Source organism: Oenanthe melanoleuca, chromosome 5 (genome assembly GCF_029582105.1).
Source record: "Oenanthe melanoleuca isolate GR-GAL-2019-014 chromosome 5, OMel1.0, whole genome shotgun sequence".
NCBI classification, from domain to species: domain Eukaryota; kingdom Metazoa; phylum Chordata; class Aves; order Passeriformes; family Muscicapidae; genus Oenanthe; species Oenanthe melanoleuca.
Genome location: NC_079339.1, coordinates 40,166,849 through 40,186,028, shown reverse-complemented (window position 1 = coordinate 40,186,028; position 19,180 = coordinate 40,166,849). Strand labels below are relative to the sequence as shown.

Below are 19,180 nucleotides of genomic sequence, written 5' to 3'. Positions count from 1 at the left end.
CTGACATAGTTGTCTCACCCTTACATCAGTTTCAAGACATGACAAGATACTAAAAGAATTTTCAAATCGTAAAAGTCAAAGCCATCTCAAGATGGAATGGGGTAACACTTGCTACTGGACTGTAAGAAACTAATATGGCATCCAACACACAAATGCAAGAGCTGTATGAATTGTTCAGACCTGCAAACTAGACCAGATTTTTCCAGGTCAATGGGGACACCTCTCACCATGCTATTTGGGCAGCAGTCATAAAGACAAGAAAATTTTTTAGCAGGCTTAGGATACAAATGAAACTCATTAGGCCCCAAAGCACATTATTCACATATTCTACCATTGTATGTGCCAGTAGCAATCTCATTTCAGAAGAATCCTATCAAAAAATATGGTTTTCCACCTAAACCCAGGTGAAACATGTTTTTCTGTTAATCTTGGATTTTTTTTCCACAAGAAACTTTGATTATAGCCTCAGCTATAAGGAAACACAGCCAGTGTAGAACTTGGAAAAGGTTGAAAAAAATCTTCATGAGCTCTAGTAGCAAAGGGTTTCATGTTTTTTCTAAACCAATCTAGTCATACTTGTAATAAATTACTGGCTGGACAGAACTGGCCCAACAAAAATGGTGTGTAGTAAGTGGTCTGGAAAAGGTTAAGGAAAACCTCAGAATAAATGGCTTATCTGCCTGTTAAGAAATTTTATGTCAAAGTGAAGAATCTGGTGAATTTCTGTTCCTGAACTTCAAACATGAGTGACAGCAAGGACAAGTGCACAGCTTCAGAAGAAAACTCTCGACAGGTTTTTTAGATAAACATCTGCTTGTACTCAGCCTCTGCAGACCCAGCTTCTTTGAACACTCAGCAGTAACGTGAAAAGAAAGCAGCCTGTTTCTTCAGAACATCAGTTTGTTATTAAAATAATATGTCCATTGCTGAGGGCAGACAGACCCAAAGTCTGCTCTCTGGCCATGATTTATGCCTGCCACAACTGACTTTTCCTATTTAGGTCTGGGAGGTTTTTTTAAATTATTCTTTAACCTACTACCCAATTGGTATTATTTTCTTAAAGTTTAAAATGAAACTCCCTTGATCTCAAAAAAAACATTTCAAACTACATTTTAAAAAAATTGGAAGCCATCTGCTTTCTATATCAAAATAGTAAAATTAAGTGGCTCTAATTGTACAAAGTACCAAGGGCTAAAACTGGATTCTTGTGATGCCAGAAGGGCATTTTTAAAAGTAGCTTCAGAGTACAATGATATGAAAGAGCAACATAGTTAACCAGCAGTCCTCATCTTTAAGGATTTGCTGGGGGCAATTTTCAGTGTGGAGGAGAAAACACGGGAAACCTTGGAAACAGTTTGAATCCTGCTCCCTCCCACACTTAGCACTTAAAATGGAAAATAAAGCCACAGAACATAAGAAAGTGGGGATAGGACAAAACACAGCTGAGAGTGACAAGTGATTGCAGCAACAAAGGAAGATGGACTCGTTCATCTAGTTAATTATAGCTTCTCCTGTGCTCCTGGGCCCATGATCTGGGGGTGTGCACGTGTGCGTGGGTGTGCATGCACTGCTGAATTGCTCTGCCAAGGCAGGCAGCCTCAGCACTTCCCTTTTAATGATGCTACCAAATTATTAGCCCAAAAGCTCTTAATGAGTAGGAAAAGAGACTGCCAGGCAGCAGCAGCAACCCAGATCTCCCCTGGGGCAAGTTTTCCCAGAGAGAATCTTTTCTCAGGGTATAAGGCTGCATGACCCATTCAACAGGGCCAGCTGCAATGCATGTCTGAGATAGGACATCAGACCCTCTAGTGCAGGATATGCACAAAATACTTCATGGCAAAGATGAAGAAATAAATCATGTAAACCAGGGACTCTTCCAGAAATCAAATGACATCCACTATAGAGAAGAGCACCTCACATGAGTCTGTTGTTTTCACCTCCTTTCTGAATATCCTAAAACCAGTAGTTCCTTAAGAAATAGACTTTTGTCTACTCTGAGCCTCATACCCCAGCTCTACTGGCAGCTCCCTTTTCTATTAGGGAAGAGAGTTGACAGGCTCTTTGTCTTCCATGTGGTCTTCATAAAATAGGTATCATGAAAAAGCCCAAGGAAAATTCCCTAAGAATCCCCAGGTACCAAAAAAGAGGACATTCCAGCAGGGCCAAATGAAGGGACTCAGAAGAAGCAGCAAAACCTTTGTCTTGAGAGATGTGAAGAACAGATAAAGAAGCAAAATCATTCTGCAGCCTAGTTCAGACCTTTTATCTGCTAAACAGGTCAGCTTTGCCAAGAGGGTAACCTGATTTCTTGGCTGCTGGTGTACATGGGGCATTTTCCTTCTAATCCAGCAAGGCAGTAGCACAGGCTGGGGAGGTCAGTTGTGTTTGACTCCACCATGACATGCACGACAGCCCAGGGGCTGCTCCCAGGCCCCAGCAGTGAGCCCAGCCGGGAGTGCAGTTTTGTTATTGTAGCCTCAGGCCCACTTCCAATCCAATTACACACAACAGCTGTGCTAGCTCCTCTTTCCCATCCCTGTTCCTTCCTCTGCTATGCAATTCCACGATAGCTTTTGTCATTATCAGGGGCAGTGAGTCAGGGTGAACGGCTTCTACTTCGAGTGATCAAAGGAATAAGAACATGAGAGAGAAACCAAAGAGAAAGTTGTTTATCCCAATGTCTGTGGAAGCAATAGTGAAAAAAAATCATACTATCTCCTTTCACTCCAACAGTATTCTGACCTTCCATGTGGCATTCTCCTAGGGCTACAAACATGGTGATGCTTGAAAACATGAAAACAAACATGCAAGTGTTCACAAAGAGTCACATGCTCAAGAGAATGTGAGAGTGCATGTGCAAGACCTGACAGTAAATGCATTTTATGACTGATCCACAAAACGTGTATCACTGCAAATCAGATCAAGTAGATGCAAAATTTGGGAAAAGAACTGTTAGACATGGAATACAATTCTTCAACTTAGAAAAGATATCTCTGACAAATATACATGATTGAGATAAAACTCCAGTTGAGATGGAGTAGGTGAACTGGAAATAGTTTTTTCTTTATTTGTGGGAAACACAAAAAATAGGAGTCACTGAATGAAATTCTCAAGTAACAGGTATAGAAACAACTAAAATAAAGTACTGTCCACATTTCAATCATTAAATAATGGGACTTGTTATGACAGGGTACAGTGGAGTTAAAAAATACAAGTGGATTAAGAAAAACAAAGACCAGATATATCCAGAAAAATACATTTATCAGTGGCTTTAAAACACAATCTGGATACAACATCAGGTCAGAAGGTCCTTAAAACAGTAATTATCAGAAACCACCAAGGTATTGGGACAAGACCTATGCTATCATAGTTTCTTAAACTTCCTCCAAAGCATCTACTTTCATAAAAAGACACTCTGGGATAGAGGAATTATTGCTCCCATCCAATGATTACTACTGCCATATTTTTACAAATAGGTTTGCATGCAACTAAAAAACATTCATATTCCAGTGTAAGAAAATTGCATTAGGGGACAGTATCTGTGCAAAGGGCATGCAAGAATCAAAACAATGGTGGCACGTATGAAGAAGAACCTAAGCCCACACATACTGGCTTTAAACTCCTAATGAGGGGCACTAACAATATGACATAGATGAATTCCTACTCTGACCTTGTACCTTTTGCAAACAGGAAACTTCAGATGGGCTGAAACCCATCATTTTCATGGCCCAAAAGCAGAGTTTTTCATCAAGGAAACAGAAGTCAGCATTCAGGTGCTGCTTAAAAGACCCTAGACATGGAGTCAGGGAGACTGACTGTATCAGCACGCCTGAGATGAAGAAGGGAAAGAAGCATTTAAAGATGGCATTTGAAAGATTAAAGACCTGGATCAAAAATGTGCTAATATGCTTATGCCTTCAACAAACTCTGCATCTTTGTGAAGGACTTTTTCAGGTAAACAAGGACTCATTTTTCCTCTGGGAACTACCTAGGTAATGTCTACTGGGTTTTGCCCATTCAGTACATTCAAACACTAGTCAGCAGCAAAATGATGACAGCCAAATGCCCAGAATTTAATCTCTTAGGCTTCTCCCTATAAACATTTAAAAATGTCTCCCACAATAGGAATAAGCATGGGATGAATAGGAAAAGCACTATTTCAACTTTGACACACCCCTCCCCAGGTATCAGTAACAGCCTCCATAATATCAAGGAACCATATTTAGTTATTTCTCCTGCATATATTCTTCCACTAAATAAAAAATAAATTTAAAAAAAAGGAGCATGTAACTTTCTCTTTGATCAATTGTTCTTATTCCAGTAATTTATCTTTCAGAATCTATACGACTGGTAAGGAATAGAAGATGCAAAGAAAGAAGCAGATAATATGCAGAAGTGATAGAAGCATCCATTCTGCTCTGTGCTGCATGCCACTTCCCAGCCAGGCACTTAACCTCTGTACTAAGGCTCTTAAACTCCATAATGTTCAGCCCCAGCACTCAAACCAGGTTGTGAAGGTGAGGTGAGGCTGTAGCTATAGTCCCAAAAGGAAAACTGAAGTTTTGAAAGAATCCATTTCTCCTCTACATGGCACAGTGAGTCAGTGAAGCGGCCAAGTGGAGACAGCAGAAATCCCAACTCCAGGGCACTGTTCAAAATGGGGTGTTGTTATAACTGAGGCATTACATTTGCAGGAAAGGTGGGCTAAAATCTGACAAATTTCTTTGATATTGGAAATAAGCCAGATGGGATCAAGCTGGCTTTTGAAAAGAGTATAGCATTGAGCCCCTGTTGCTGGAGTGCCCTTCTTCACAAGCAGAGACCTCACAGCCAGGAAAGGCTTATGCTACACATTTCTGTTTACTTTAATAAACAACCTCTTTGTACCTTGGAGTAACTGCACCCAGCAGAACCCTGTGGTGCCCACTGCTGCCAGCCCCAGCCTGTTCACAGCTACCTCCTCTTAGTGGGGAATTAGTTTGAACCAGTCTATTCAACAATAATGAATACTTATTTAATCAATGGGCTCTTTACAGCCCTTCTGCTGCCTGTGGGTAGTTACCATGAGCACATAAAATCCCTAATTTGTCTTTCAAACAGTAGATGGTTAAAGTAACCATTCTGATAGGGGCCTGAGGCTCTGTCCTTGCAATACAGATAGCTAGATGGCCAAATAGGTATAAAGTGTCTTGCACAGCTTGGCAGGGAAGTGTAGAACCAAACCCCCTGGAGATCCATGTCACTGCCCAATCCCACAGCAGTGCCAATGCACCCCAAGGGTGAGATGAGCAGAGGGATGAGACTGCCTAGGAGTAAACAAGTGACAATGCCTTGTAATGAGGTGTGGGTAATTGTCAGACTGAAAATATGAATGATTGAGAGAACACATGGAAAAGCATTCACATGTCACCAGAAATCCACATGTGACTAAAAATCCATGCGAGAAAGCTCACAGGAGTCCTGAAAACAAGAGCATGTGTATGAGCAATGGGGAGAATAAAAAATGCACATCCAATCATGAGAACAACAGAGCAGTAGGGCAGAAGAGCACAGTCAGAGTAGAAGGATGGACTACTCCATGGTGCCCACACTAACAGCAGTAGAGTCCTGTACTGGATGTGCCACCTCTGCCTGGGCTCCTACCAGCAATGCCATCAGCTCCTGCACAGCAGGAGATGTCCCTGATGTTACTTGAGGCATTGCTCATTACTGGCATAATGTGATGTGCCCTATTGGCAGAGCACAGCAAGGCCATGCTCTCCCAATTCACTTATCCTCCTCTGCCACACACACCAACATCTTCAGGATATTGTGGAGAGTCTCATGACTCGAAGCCTTTGGCACATGTCCTGTCAGATCCTGCCAAGATGAGAGCAAACTAGAGTTCCTGGACACCTCAGGCTGGAGCAGAGATGGTACAGTTTTGGCCTTGTAGATACCTGAAAAGATTGTATGTCAAAGTTAACAGAGCCCTTCTTTCCAAAGCGTGCCAGGCGACATTTGCCATTTGGCCACTTCCACTCCCACTGCTGTCTGTTGAGATGCACACAGAAAGCAAAAGTTCTCAGCAGAAAAAAATGTGGCTGATGAGAGAAGCTAAAAGACAAAATATGCCAGGAAAATATCCAAGTGAGGGGTCCTAGGAAATACCCAATTGATGGGCTCTCCCTGCAACTCTTTGAAGAAGCAAACTGAACAGAGAACACATTCCAGATTCAGATAACTCACTCCATGTTAGGCTTAGCAAAAGATATGCAGAAAGCTGTGAAGGAAAAGAGCCTTGACTTGTCCATTACCCCATTCCAGCCAGGGCAATGTAGGGTGCTTTCTTAGGCTGTCATTTCCATTTCACATCATGATAAAGCAGGTGGAACTGCCAAAGTGTGAAGAAAAAATTCATTTCTAAAGTTGCACTGGCAACTAGAATAAAGTGGCCTACTGCATCTAACACTCGTAGCTGAAGCTAGAGGGCCCTGATCCTGTCAGCAATGAGACAGCAATCTGAGGAGGAAGGTTTGGAGTTCTCTGTGGTAACATACACTGTTGTGGAAGAACTCCACGTATAAACAAGCACATGAAACAAAGATTCATTTTTCCTTTTAAATGAATCATTTGTGCCCTGGTGGGAATAAAATTTTGATACCTAAATAAGATCACACATTCAGATACAGCCAGAAAGATACTCACTGGTTTACAAAAATGTAAAAGAAAACAACAACAATAAAACTTTGTAAGTAGAGCTGAAATTCAACATGTTATCAGTGGGAGTAGCAAATGGAATAGACTGTAGTAGGAGAAAAAACGAGACTAAACTAGATTTTTATGCCAGACTACACACAGATGTATCAGAAATAAATTGTATATAATGCAGACTTTTATGCCAGGTTCAATTAACAATAATTAAAAACCATTTTTAATGTAACTTTCTTTCAGAAAACATCCCTTTAACTGACCAATACAATGTAGTCTCTGTAGAGGGAAGTTTGTGACCTTTGCTATTATGAAGGCCTCCTTTCAGCAAAGACTGTGCAATCCAGACCTCGTGATGCCCAGTAGGAAGCAAGATGAGACCTGCCTTGGTAACTTACCACCACTCCTTGAAGAACAGCCTTCCAGCTCAGCAAAAGTAACACTTACCTGGAATATGATTGACATCTGGCGAGGTGTGTTCATGGCAAGCAGGAGGGAGAAAAGAAAGAGAAAGAAAGAGAAGAGAAAAAAAAGCCATTAGAGATGCACACAGCAACGCAGCATCCTTGCATGGAAATCAATTTCATGCAAAACCAGAAGTAATTAGGTTTGTTTGAAGGCCACCCATCTGCATCCAAGCACGCTGCCATGCAAGGGAGGAGGCACTGGCTCCCTCTCCACTGTGCATGTAAAAGTGAATCCACCATCATATCTGTCCGGAGAGAGAGTTCCTGGAATCAGATAAAACCAAGCCACATCAGCTCCTGCAAGAATATTAGTTAAAATATTCTCTGTCTTTCACACACACAAATGCAAAAGAGAGAAACAAAAACCAACCTGCCTGCAGAAGGCTTCTATAGCACATAAATTCAAGCAAGTTTCCAGAAAAATAGAAAAGAACCTGCTCCCCTTTTATAAGGGCCATGTGAATTTATGGTATAAGACATACAACACAGTCTCAAAGTCTAGAAGAGAACCCATTCCTTTTCATTCTTTCTGCCCATTATTTCCCAAAAAATATCCTTCATTGCAGACAGTAGTAGAGGTGGGGAAGGAGTGTGCCAGAGCTCCACACATCCCACATGTTGTCTTTCACAAGATGCTAAATTCAGAAAAAAATGACATTTGGTACTTTTTCTCTCTGTGGCATAAGACCACATTTCAACCACATAAATCTCAAAATAAATAAGTCCTTTAAAAAGGGAGGAGCAAAAATATGTAATTCATAGTACTGATAACAGAGAAGGCATATATTTAAATGTACTGTCTGTTTTGGGCAGAGCCCACCAATCCCAAAGAAAGTACTTTCAAAAATGCTTCTCATAACTTTTTTAGCATCCCAAGTTTAGTCTTGGTCTGAATAGCTAAATTTATCATAATACCAAGAGGGAGAATCCCCTGAAATCTCACAGGATTAGATCAACATTTTCCTTACAAGGCAGCCCTCAGGAAACAAAAAACCAAAAACAACTTGCTTGAGGAAACAGGGAGGCCAGGTCCACAGAGGTCCATAGACAGCATTCTCCCCTGGAAGTTGTGCCCTTGTCCAGGAGTTGGGCTGGTGGAGTTATCACCTCTCCAGTAAGGCTTCAAAGAAATGCATTAATGATTTAGACTACAGATCCCAAAATACTTCTGCCACAAATCTAGGAGCATCACATACTGAGTGCATTGGCTTCACACTGAGGTCTAAGGCTATATTCTTCTCCCAGTGTGCCCTCCAGTTTCCATCAGTATTCCCCCTTCCTGTCCAAACCCACTGTGTTCCTGTCAAACTGGTGCCACTTGTTCTCCTGAGACACATTTCAGGGGTAAGTGAGTCCTGTGCATGCTGCTTTTTGCTTATTATTTTGTAATGGCTCCAAAACCATTAGAGGAAAAGTGTCTGTGGAACATCATACATATATCCAGCTGTCCTTTCCTAAGGAGGTAACAACCCAAATAAAACAATGCACCAAGAGGGGAGGGACTGTTGCATCAATTCATTTAAATTCCATAGTTTTTACTAAACTTATATGGCAGATCTGATGTGGATTATTTTTTGCCTTTCCTCTTTTAGCCCATAATTGTATCTAAGAACCAGTGTCTTGGTTTGCAGGCCTAGAATGACACTAAGCACTGAAAGTTTACCTGAAAGTAACTACTTTTAGGTTGGAAAAGACAACGAGTGTCAGGTAGCAATGCATGCACTGAGGATGGAAAGGAAAAGAAGGTGATAGCAGGGGCAGAAGGAAGGAGCAGAGACTTAAACATCACTCCAGAATGTGAACATGATGAGAAAGAATTTACAAGTCCACTGCAAGGAGCAGTCTTGTGTTGATGTACTGCTTGGGAAAAATCAGTGGCAGAGATGATCACGTATCTCAGAAGAGGTAGGAGTGACCACCATAAAGTACTGCAAATGTTTCTGATAGTCCAGCATCTGCTTGAAATTCTATTCTAAGCAGGTAAAAAGTTCTTGACCCATGTTGTCCAGTGCAGGCTACCAAGGGAGCCTGGAACAGCAGGCAGCCTCACCAGGGTGTCTCTGCTCCAGCAGGAAATCTGTGGGATGGGTGGGAAATAAAAACTATCAGAAGATAGAAAGGGCAAAGCAAAGAGCTAGCCAAGGCCTAGCAAGGGATAAACACATTAAGCGAGTAAGAGAAGAGGCAGTGGGCTGGAACTGATACACTGCTTGAAATAATACTTATTTAACTGCACAAGAATTAAACAGGTCATGAAGCTGTTAAAAAGGGAAATGAAGTGCTAAGAGCTAACATAAGCATCTCTAAAATTTAGTTTCTCAATGGCAAGTAACAGCAAGGGGATTTCTTTTGACCTGTCTTTTTTTTGTGCCAATGTCCCGAAGAGCAGGCATCTCCCATCCTGACTGATTTAACTCTTAGTTTTTTATGCTGCATCTTTTTTTGCACAGTTTCCACCAACAGGATTTCTGTATACACCACTAATGTCACTGTTTGCATCTCTGTGACGCTTTCACAGTACTTACCTACATGGCAGCCCAGGTCATTAGTTTTACTTTCCATGCTAAATGCAGAAGGAGTTTCTTGTATTGCAGACACCCCCCCATGTGGTATCTGCTGGCAAATGCTGATTTCCAAATGGTGAAACTACTTTTTTTTTTAGTTTAAAGCAACAAGAGAAAGCACTGCTTTCTTGCAAAGACAAAAAAATTACATATAACCAGTCAGTCCTCACAAAGACCCTACAATAAACACCACTGTGGCATATAAGTGAAACTGCCATGCTAGTCACAGAATCACAAAGCACAATATATTCTGGGTTAGAAGGGACCCACAGGGATCATCGAGTCCAACTCCTGGCCCTGCACAGCACCATCCCCAAGAACCACTCCATGTGCCTGAGAGCTTTATCCAAACATTCCTTGAGGTCTGTCAGGGTTGGTGTTGTGAGCACTTCCCTGGGGAGCCTGTTCCAGTGCCCAAACACCACATTGAAAAAAACAATTCCTAATATCAAATATAAGTCCCTATGGGAAACACCATCACACTTTTGCAGTGTGGAATGTTACTCCACTTTGGTTCATAATTAGAACTGTGGTTCCATATATTGACAAAAGGACCCACCTCATGTTATGGCTGGTGGCTCCACAATGAGACACCTAATGCCTCAAGAAAGGGAAATGACAGAGATGGTACATAGCTAGTGAGACCAGACTGGGGGGCCTGAGATGACACATCAGACCCTGTCACCTGAGATGTTCTTTCAAATTCTCTTCAGTTTTCTGGTTTGTTTAAATCACTCTCTTCCTCTTCCATTAGCACCACCTTCCTCCACCAACACAGACCTACTCCCTGCCACAGGGACTGAGGAGGCAGAGCATTCCAATTAAAGAAGGAACATGCAGAACCCACAGCCAAAAAAAATTCAGTGGCCATGGGACCTACTACGTAGAGGGAGGTTTCTCCACTTCCATCAGCTCAGAGAATTCAAACACAGAAAGGTCGGCTCTTAACGCAAGACAAGGCAGAGCTTGCTTTATCCTGCACACAAGAGTCCATTTATTGCTCCTTTGTAAAGGGCTGAGCTGCAAGCCAGCAGTGTTTGCTTTTGTTCTTTGATGATAATAGCTGTGTTGAAAGAGGGATCAGCAGGGCTGCTGCCTTTGTCTGGTGCAGCCCCAGCCATCTATCTGGGTGGGGTGGAAAGGAAGGAGGAGGATGAAGGAGAGCAGGGGGAACAAAGCAAACGATATTATAGCTCAGATCATTTCCATGCCTGTACAGGAAACATCTGAGGTAGTTTTCACTCTAACATTTTTTAACACAAAGTTAGCAAAAGAGGAAAGGTATCATGACAGCACACTTCTCTCTCCAGCTGGAAGATAAGAACAAGACCAACTTTCTGAAGGCATAAGCCCTACCAGTACTCATCACCCTGACTTGGAGAGACCTACTTTCATTTCCATCTCTGCAATCCATTCAATCTTGTGCCCCACTTTGATGTGCTGTGGACACCTGTCTTCTACCAGCTAAACTGTGAGCTACTGACTGAATTCACCAGTCACAAACAAGCTGGCAGGCAGAAGCATGCTAGGCTAAGTGGAAATAAGCAACTAGAAGTGAATGGCACTAAAGTTCTCCAGCATCACCCTCCAGCATTCTGTTGTTACTTTCACTCTGAACAGCAGTGTACAGAGAGGACTGGGGAACAGGCAGAAACTGGAGAGAGGAAAAAGTGCAAAAGCCATAAAACTTACAGGCTTTTTTTGTCATAGGAGACCCACTCCCAAATGAAAGGAAATCCAGCTTTTAGACACAAAAATTACCATATTCTGAGGATCATTCAGCTATTGACTCCTAAAAAAGGTTTTCTAAAGTAGATTTGGCTTTCATCATTTGGCACACACAGAAAATGGATATGGGTAGAATTCCAGTGATAAAAGCATGGCTGGTTAGCAACTCAGGCACTTAATTTGACGTATTTTATATATATATATGTGTGTGTGTGTGTATATAAACTGTTCCAACCACAGACTGATGCATTTATGGCAGTCAATGAAATGATTCAAAAGATACATGATGAGCCAGCCTGAATTCCTGAAGTGTGGTAGTAAGAGATGTTGGTGACTCAAAACTGGGTCACCAGCTCCTCTTAACTGAGCTCTGATGGAACATTTTAACAATATACAGAGCTGCATTTTGATTCAGCTGGAAACACCTCAAACTGCAAAAGTAAATTCTTCACCAATTTGGTACTTCATCAAACAGTGTTAATTTCACATGCTGATTTGGCAAGTGGTTTCATTCTATCCTGATCTGGCTGTTAAGGCACAGACAAACACAAGGTCCTACTTCACCTCCTACAGACTCTTCTTTCTCTTCAGTACACAGCAGTTGAAAACCTGAAAACCATCAGGGAAGGTTACAACAACTCAAAAACAAGCAGCATTTCCATTGTATAAACACCTTATAACAACAATTTGCTTGGGTAAAGATGGGCTCAGTAATGAGATCAGCTCCAAGTATTAGCGCATCCCTGGATACAGTGCTCACACTGGACACAGACACTTTGAGGATTGCTGTATTTATGGTTAACCAAGTTAAAATCTTGGCTTCATTGAATCCATAAATGACTTGAAAATTACTTTAAGAGTGTCACGATTTTAATCCTTCATATTTACTTCACATCTTTTGTTTTACAATGGTAGTAGGATGCATCCCTGGTGTCCTACCAATGATTCCAATGGGATTAATTCACTAAATACTTAATTTACTAAATGTTTAGGATACTGAAACAAATCCAAGACCACTCCAGCCTGTGATGTCTGTCACTGAGCAACACATTGGGATCATGAAGAACTTCACAGCACTAGCAGGTGTAGGCCTTATTGTCTCACTCCAGAAGAATAGGACCCTGTAATTTGTGTTAATGGAGTGTTGAACACTTCTGATTTTATTCAGTAGAGATAAGTGGTGACACATACACAAACAAGTTCATTACAATCAATTACATTTCTCTGTGTTCTTTGTCCTGTGGGATCTCTTAGGCTGCCAGCCTCTTGGGAATAGTATTCACTTGATACATTGCATAGAATTGCATACATTTGTGGTACTGTGCCTTTGCACAGCTAATACTTGGGATCCCAAAGCACTTATTAGCTGTGAATATAGGACTCATTCATCCAGTACTGAAAAGCAGCCAGCTCTGAAGTGAAAGAGACAGATGTTTAACAGCTTATAGGAAGCCATACAGCAGTTTAGCATGTCAGAGTTAGAACAACAAGAATTACTTAAAGAGGCAGAATGAAACTTCGCTGATTCTACTAAAAGTGCTGCGTGGCTTCAAAGCACTCATGATTTAAATGAGGTGAAGGGATTTGATTTCAAAACTTATCTGGTTTCAAATTGTATCTGAATTACAGTGATTTGAGGCAGCCCATCCTTTTCTCCCTACTGTGCACATTAATGCTGTGGGCAGCCTATCCTCTCCATGGGGTCAAATGTGAGGTCAACCAACTTATGCCTGAGTCGGTCACCTTCTAAAGCATAGGAAATTTGAGTGGAGCTGTTTTCTACTAAGCAAAATTGACCCTTTACCTTATGGGGCCAAGCTTTGTCCTCTCAGGCACCCAAGATACTTAGGCAGAGCAAGTGCATAGTGGTTTACAAACCACTATGGTTTTGCTACTGTGGTGTGGCCATATAGAAAAGGGCTTTAATATCAACATGGTATGGGTTGATTAAGTGTGCTTGCTGTTTTCAGAAACCAATGCACAGACTTACTTAGCTCCAGTAAGAAAAAAAAAAATCTTAGAGAAACTAATTCCTAATAATCCCTCTAATTAACTCTGATTCATTACTATTCTTAGATAAAGTTGCTTTGCTGATTTCACAGCTTTCAGTGAAAGTACCATCATCTCCCACACATCCTAACAAATATGCTCATGTACATTCCTCAGGCCTTGGGCTACATTTCTGGGGTAAAAGTCAATACTTCTGTAGCCCACTACTAGCAAAAATCCAACTGGAATTTAATTACTCAGTGCCCTCCAAACAATCTGTTGATCTTTACTTAAGCTGCCTAGATACAGTGCTCGAGCACTCCAGAAGGAAACTTCTTTATGTTTCATCCTAGGTGTCTGGGCACTGGACAAAATAGAGGATTTTCTCCCTGCTATTTTGCATAACACCCTCATGCATCTTCATTCAGCCAGTTATGTTCCCAGTTTTGTGAGGAACACAAAGAAAAAACTGTACAGCTTCTGAAGAGAAGATGCAAGCAGAAAAAAAAGTGTCCCTTGTATTCACCACAGATAGAATGAGAAGAAGCTTATGATGAAGAAAGAGAAGTTTTGGCTTAATGTCAGAAAAATTTGGTAGGAATAGGATAGTGGGGCTCTGGACTACTTTGGCCACTGGGAGCTTGCCAATAGCATTGAAGATTATTAAGAAAAGACTAGACAACTATATCTCATTGATTTTTCAGATTCACCTGATCTTGTCTTGGAAAGACTAGTTGGCCCTTGTGACCTTTTTCAATCCCATTTTCTATTATTTTATTATTCTAATTCAAAACACACTCTACCCAGACAATCCCATGAGGAGCATCTGCCAGGCATCATAAGCCAGCAGCTTCAGTATGGAGCAGGGCAGACACCAAAGTCAAGGCTCTGACAGCAGGCACAGGTACTCAGGAAAAGGGGAAAGGGGCTAAGAAAAATCACAGTACCATTATCAACAACTTCCAGCAATGAGACTGGTGGAGGTTGCATCACAATCAAAATGCTGATCTCACTCCTTGATGGCCTCCTCCCTCCTTGAATTTGTCAGGTCTCTTCTGGAACCAGAAGAGAAACTGATGTGGCCTGAAACTGGTTTTCTTTGTTCATTTAAAACCTGCAACTGGGCATCCCCAACCTTTGCTTTATAAAATACATGAATAAGCATTCTCTGTTCAGCATCACCACAGCATTCCTGATTATAAATATCTAGCTCATCTCCTCCTTTAGCTACTTCTTTTCTAAACTGAAGTGTTCTGGTCCATCAACACCCTCTCCAGATGGCAGCTGTGTTTTTCACCAACAGTGAAAAGGGCACCAAAGTTATCCTACTTCAAGACCAGTTTTGAAGTAAATCCTGGAGTAAGTTGTACCAGACCTTTTGTATAACTAGCATATTTTAGCACAGGTCTAAACCCATCAAAAGTCCTTTCCTCGGCTAAGTACCAATCTGACCAAAACTCCCATGACAGCAAAGCTATTATTCCCATCAGAAACACAGACTGACAAGTTTATGAGTAAGAAATGCAGACTGTGTTTGAATAAATCAGACTAAGATCGCCCTACTGCTCTGGCAGTCCTTGTACCTCACCAGAGTCTGGTGCAGATCCAGGCCCCTTCTTTTCTTTCTGTTTAGCAGTATCATGCCTGCAGTCCTATAAAGAGCATTTATCTGCCTTAGAATTCGCTTGAAATGCTTGGGCCAAGAACGAGCTATAGCCCCTGTGTCCAGAGAACAAAGTATGTTACAGAATAAGTGGACATTCTTGATGGCACGTGCCCAAGTCAGGCACACACAGTACACTGTCTCCTCCACAAGCACTACCATTTGTCATTCAATGTTCCATGCAAACAGCAAAAGTCGCCATATGGTTCATTGTGTTATATGTGGGAAATCACAACGATTTTCCACCTAAGTGGCCACTCACAAAGGGGGGGAAAAAAAAAAGGGACTAAATTACTTTCCAGTCTTTAGCCACAATATTTGGGACCACAAATTGTAAGGCATTCATATATTAGGAATGGTGCCATGGTCACATAGAAAGTTGTTTCTAAATTTTCTTAGGTAAAGAGAGGAAGATGATTTCTCTACTTCCCAACATGGATGAAACAAGAACCTATGGCCTTCTAAAAGCCTACAGGCATACTTCTACATCACACTTCTATATCATTACCTAGGCATCTCTGTATCTGCTTCCATGCACACACTTATAGCTAGAAACTCCTATCCTAATTCAGATGTCTGTTCATGGTGAAAAGTCTCACACACTTCGAAAAACCTTTCAATAACTGATTGCAACATTCCCATGGGCAGTTGCTTCCTCATGTTTTAATTACAATTGAAACTATCTTCCCATTACAAGCCAAATTTTCTCTTGACTTTAAAAAGAACTAAATCAATTAATGTGACATTTCAGTGGCTGCAGCATGTCATAGCAAGACTTGTAAGCTGGAGGTGACACACAAGAGATCTTAGGGACACAGGAGTCAGTTTCTCTCCAATGCTCTTCTTGTTTTAATTTAGGCATCAGGAAAGAATGGAAAGTGGATGAGTGTCCCTAAATGAAATACCCTCCCTGTCAGGAATTCCTTCCCTGGACTCACCTACATAGCTACTTCTTCTCTGACCTCTCAGATTCAGCAAAGGCAATACTGCTACAAGGTCAGGAGGACATAAAGACAACCAAGGGCTTGATGATGCCAGTGCAAAACAGTGGACTTTGCTAAGATGACCACCATGAAAATTAACCTATTTTTGAGCTGTCTTATAAACTTAAACTAAAAGGTGAACTAGCCAGATGAGCCAAGAAGCTAAAACTTCTGCAATCTGCTCAAAGCACTGAAACCAGGCTTTACCCACCATGTTCCACAGAAGGAAAGTACTTCTCCTGTTCTGTTGAGGAAGGACCTGCACACATGTTAAGGATTTTCATCTTTGTCCTGTTTTTAGGACATCACCATGACAGCTACAAAAGGCATTTATGACTGCCAAATCCATTGTAAATAGTGCTGCCTCTATTCCTTTCTTATCATCTAAAGAATGACAGATGGAAATGAACTTTGGGCATATTTCCTATGACATATACATCAATGAGAATATTCAATAAAAAGTAACACAAAGAACAGAAAAAGGAGTTAACCCAAGGAGATTTGGGTTGGGGCAGAAATGATAAGTAAGCAGAGAAAGGTTTGTTAAGCTTATGAAATAGCCCAAGTTATAATCTATTTGCTGTACCCAGTCTTGGAATTAATAAAACAAATCCCTTGATATGTCTGACAGAGTTATTAGAGGATGCTAATATTCCTCTCAGAGCAATCTGAAAAGGTGGAGTTGGAGCCACAGAATGCTGTAACTAGCCTAGTCAAGCAAGGGTGGAGAGAGAAGAAAGGGATCCCTTCTTCAAACCCATCTGACTCTCACTGTCAGCATTGCTTATTCCTGTCCAGCCTACTCTAGAAAGTTTTAGAAGCTTTAGAACCAAAGGCAAAGCTACATAGAGAAAAACTCCCCATCCCCACTTCTCAATCTTACATGAGGCAGGAAGAGACACTGTGCCACTGGCTGAGCCCTGGGATGCCTGAGCCCTCCCTGCTCACAGCAGGCTGGGGTGCCAGGTCATACAAGGGAGCAAGGACATCCTGCATCACTGGCCTTAGAGGACACCCCCTGAGCTCTGAAGGAGCAACTCATGCAGGCTTGGAGGGCAAGGAATACTCATTTACCTGGTTACACCTGGCACTTCCTAGTGCCTTATGCCAACACTCTTTGTGCTGCATCACAGCATCCCAAGGCACAAATGCCATATTACATTCCTCTGCAAGATTTCCCAGAGAAATCAAGAGGTGTCATTTTCTGCATTAAAAGGGACCTCTAGCAGGCTTCACCCAGTAGCCCAGTTATTGTATTGTCAGGGTACCTCTTTGTTGGAAGGTCTAAGTAGAATTACTAGCAATTCACCATTGAATCCAGATTATGCAATGTTACACACTTCACCAACATTCCTGAGAATATACATCTGTTCTTGAGAAACAGAGCAAGGCAGAGGGATAAAACGCCTACTTTCTTTCTCAATACTGATTACAACTAATACAAAATAAAATCTAAGTTTATTACAGGATTTAGATAGCATTAATTTGGAACTCAGTTCTGTATTGGCAGCCTTGCAGAAAAGCCTTGCATATTCAAGGAGTTAGTGAACTTGAGTAGTCCATGTCTGTTGTGTGGATCCTTTTACTTGGGGCTTCAGAAGCCCATACAAACAGCAGCAGTCACTGCAAGAACCTGCTGGAGTGCCCTGTGCCAAGCTGTGCTATGGGATGTTACAACAGAAATAATACTCTAACCCATCAGGAAAAGGTAAGTGATTCCGTTTGCTACGCCAAATAAAAGGCACTACAGCAGGGGAAGAAGTAGGAAAATCCATTCAAGGTGGATGATTAGCCAAGGTCCATTTGATAGAGCATAAAAGCTGGACTCCAAGACTCTGAAGTGACAAAAAATTTACTCACAATCTATATTCTTCTTTGTATCACACCTTATTACAGTTTCTATTTTATTACACCATTTGTTTCTGAGCCTTCTTATTTAGATCCAGAAAAATTTCTGCACACTGTCTCTCTCTCACAGAGCTGGTCCCACCACTAAGGGAAGGACTCATCAAAAAAGATTGGCACGGTTCTTGTTAGCTACCTGTGCCATGAGGTGCTAAGATTTGTGCTTCAGTAGGTCTCTTCACTCACAGTCTCCTGTTTTAAACATTCATCTCCCTAAATTGTCTACTGATCTGAAAATAAAGACCATTGTCTTGAAATTTACTTGCTATCTATAATGTTCTAAGCATGCCTCTGGATTTGGTGTAAGCGTCAATTATTGATTCACTCACTTCAATTCCAATTAGGATGGAGTTCCAGTGTGCCTGAAAAGTGAGAACTCCATTTATTACACATAAAAATATATACTGCATGCTCCTCCAACATACAAAACTCGTCCTAAATACAGCAATGAGTAATCAGCAGAAATGCATCTTCTTTTCCTCTTCTTTCTACACTTACATACAATTTTTAGAGTATGTGTTAATGGGTTCTATATTCCATGTTATTGCTGCATTTGCTGCTGCAATACATATATTTAAATTAAACAGAAGTCAGCAGGAGGGTCTATTAGAAGCACTTGCCTTGTTTATTGTTGAAAGGCACTGCTTGGAAAAGAGTAACTGCTGACTTCAGTAAATGTGAAACATAATGACAGGAAACAGCTGCATTCTCCATCTTTCAAAATGCTAAATTTTCTTGTGTGATTGTCTAAATGTAGACCTGCAGCAGAATCTATGCAGATGCAGGCCCAAGTGCATAATCACAGGACCTCATACCCAGTGAATTCAGCAGATGTCTCTCTTCATTGAATGGACTAGGCCCAGGCCCCTAAAATTAACAGTATTCAAACACAGGGAAAAAACTGGTTTGTTTTTTTCTTTCAATTAATGTGTTAACATAATACACATAAGCTCATATCTAGAAAAACAGAAGACAGAGAGGGTGTAGGAAAAAAGCATACATCTTTTTGGTACTGACAAAAATAATATTTTAAAATCTATGCTCTTTTTAAATCTGTGAAAAAGAGTGTATGCAATAAATATCTTCCATACTCATTATCTCAGATTTTTTATACAAAAGACACTGCTGAAGAGTATGAAGTCTCCAAGCCACCAGTTCAAACCCACTGTAAGTCAATAAAGATTCAAAGTT

General features: G+C 41.2%; 1 protein-coding gene across 1 annotated transcript in view; it reads right to left on the bottom strand.

Moving 5' to 3' along the window:
- Positions 1-19,180, bottom strand: part of NRXN3 (neurexin 3) — an 876,168-nt gene that overhangs the window by 836,971 nt on the left and 20,017 nt on the right. The window contains 1 exon segment of the mRNA XM_056493583.1: positions 7,138-7,155. Coding sequence (XP_056349558.1) covers positions 7,138-7,155 — 18 coding nt within the window.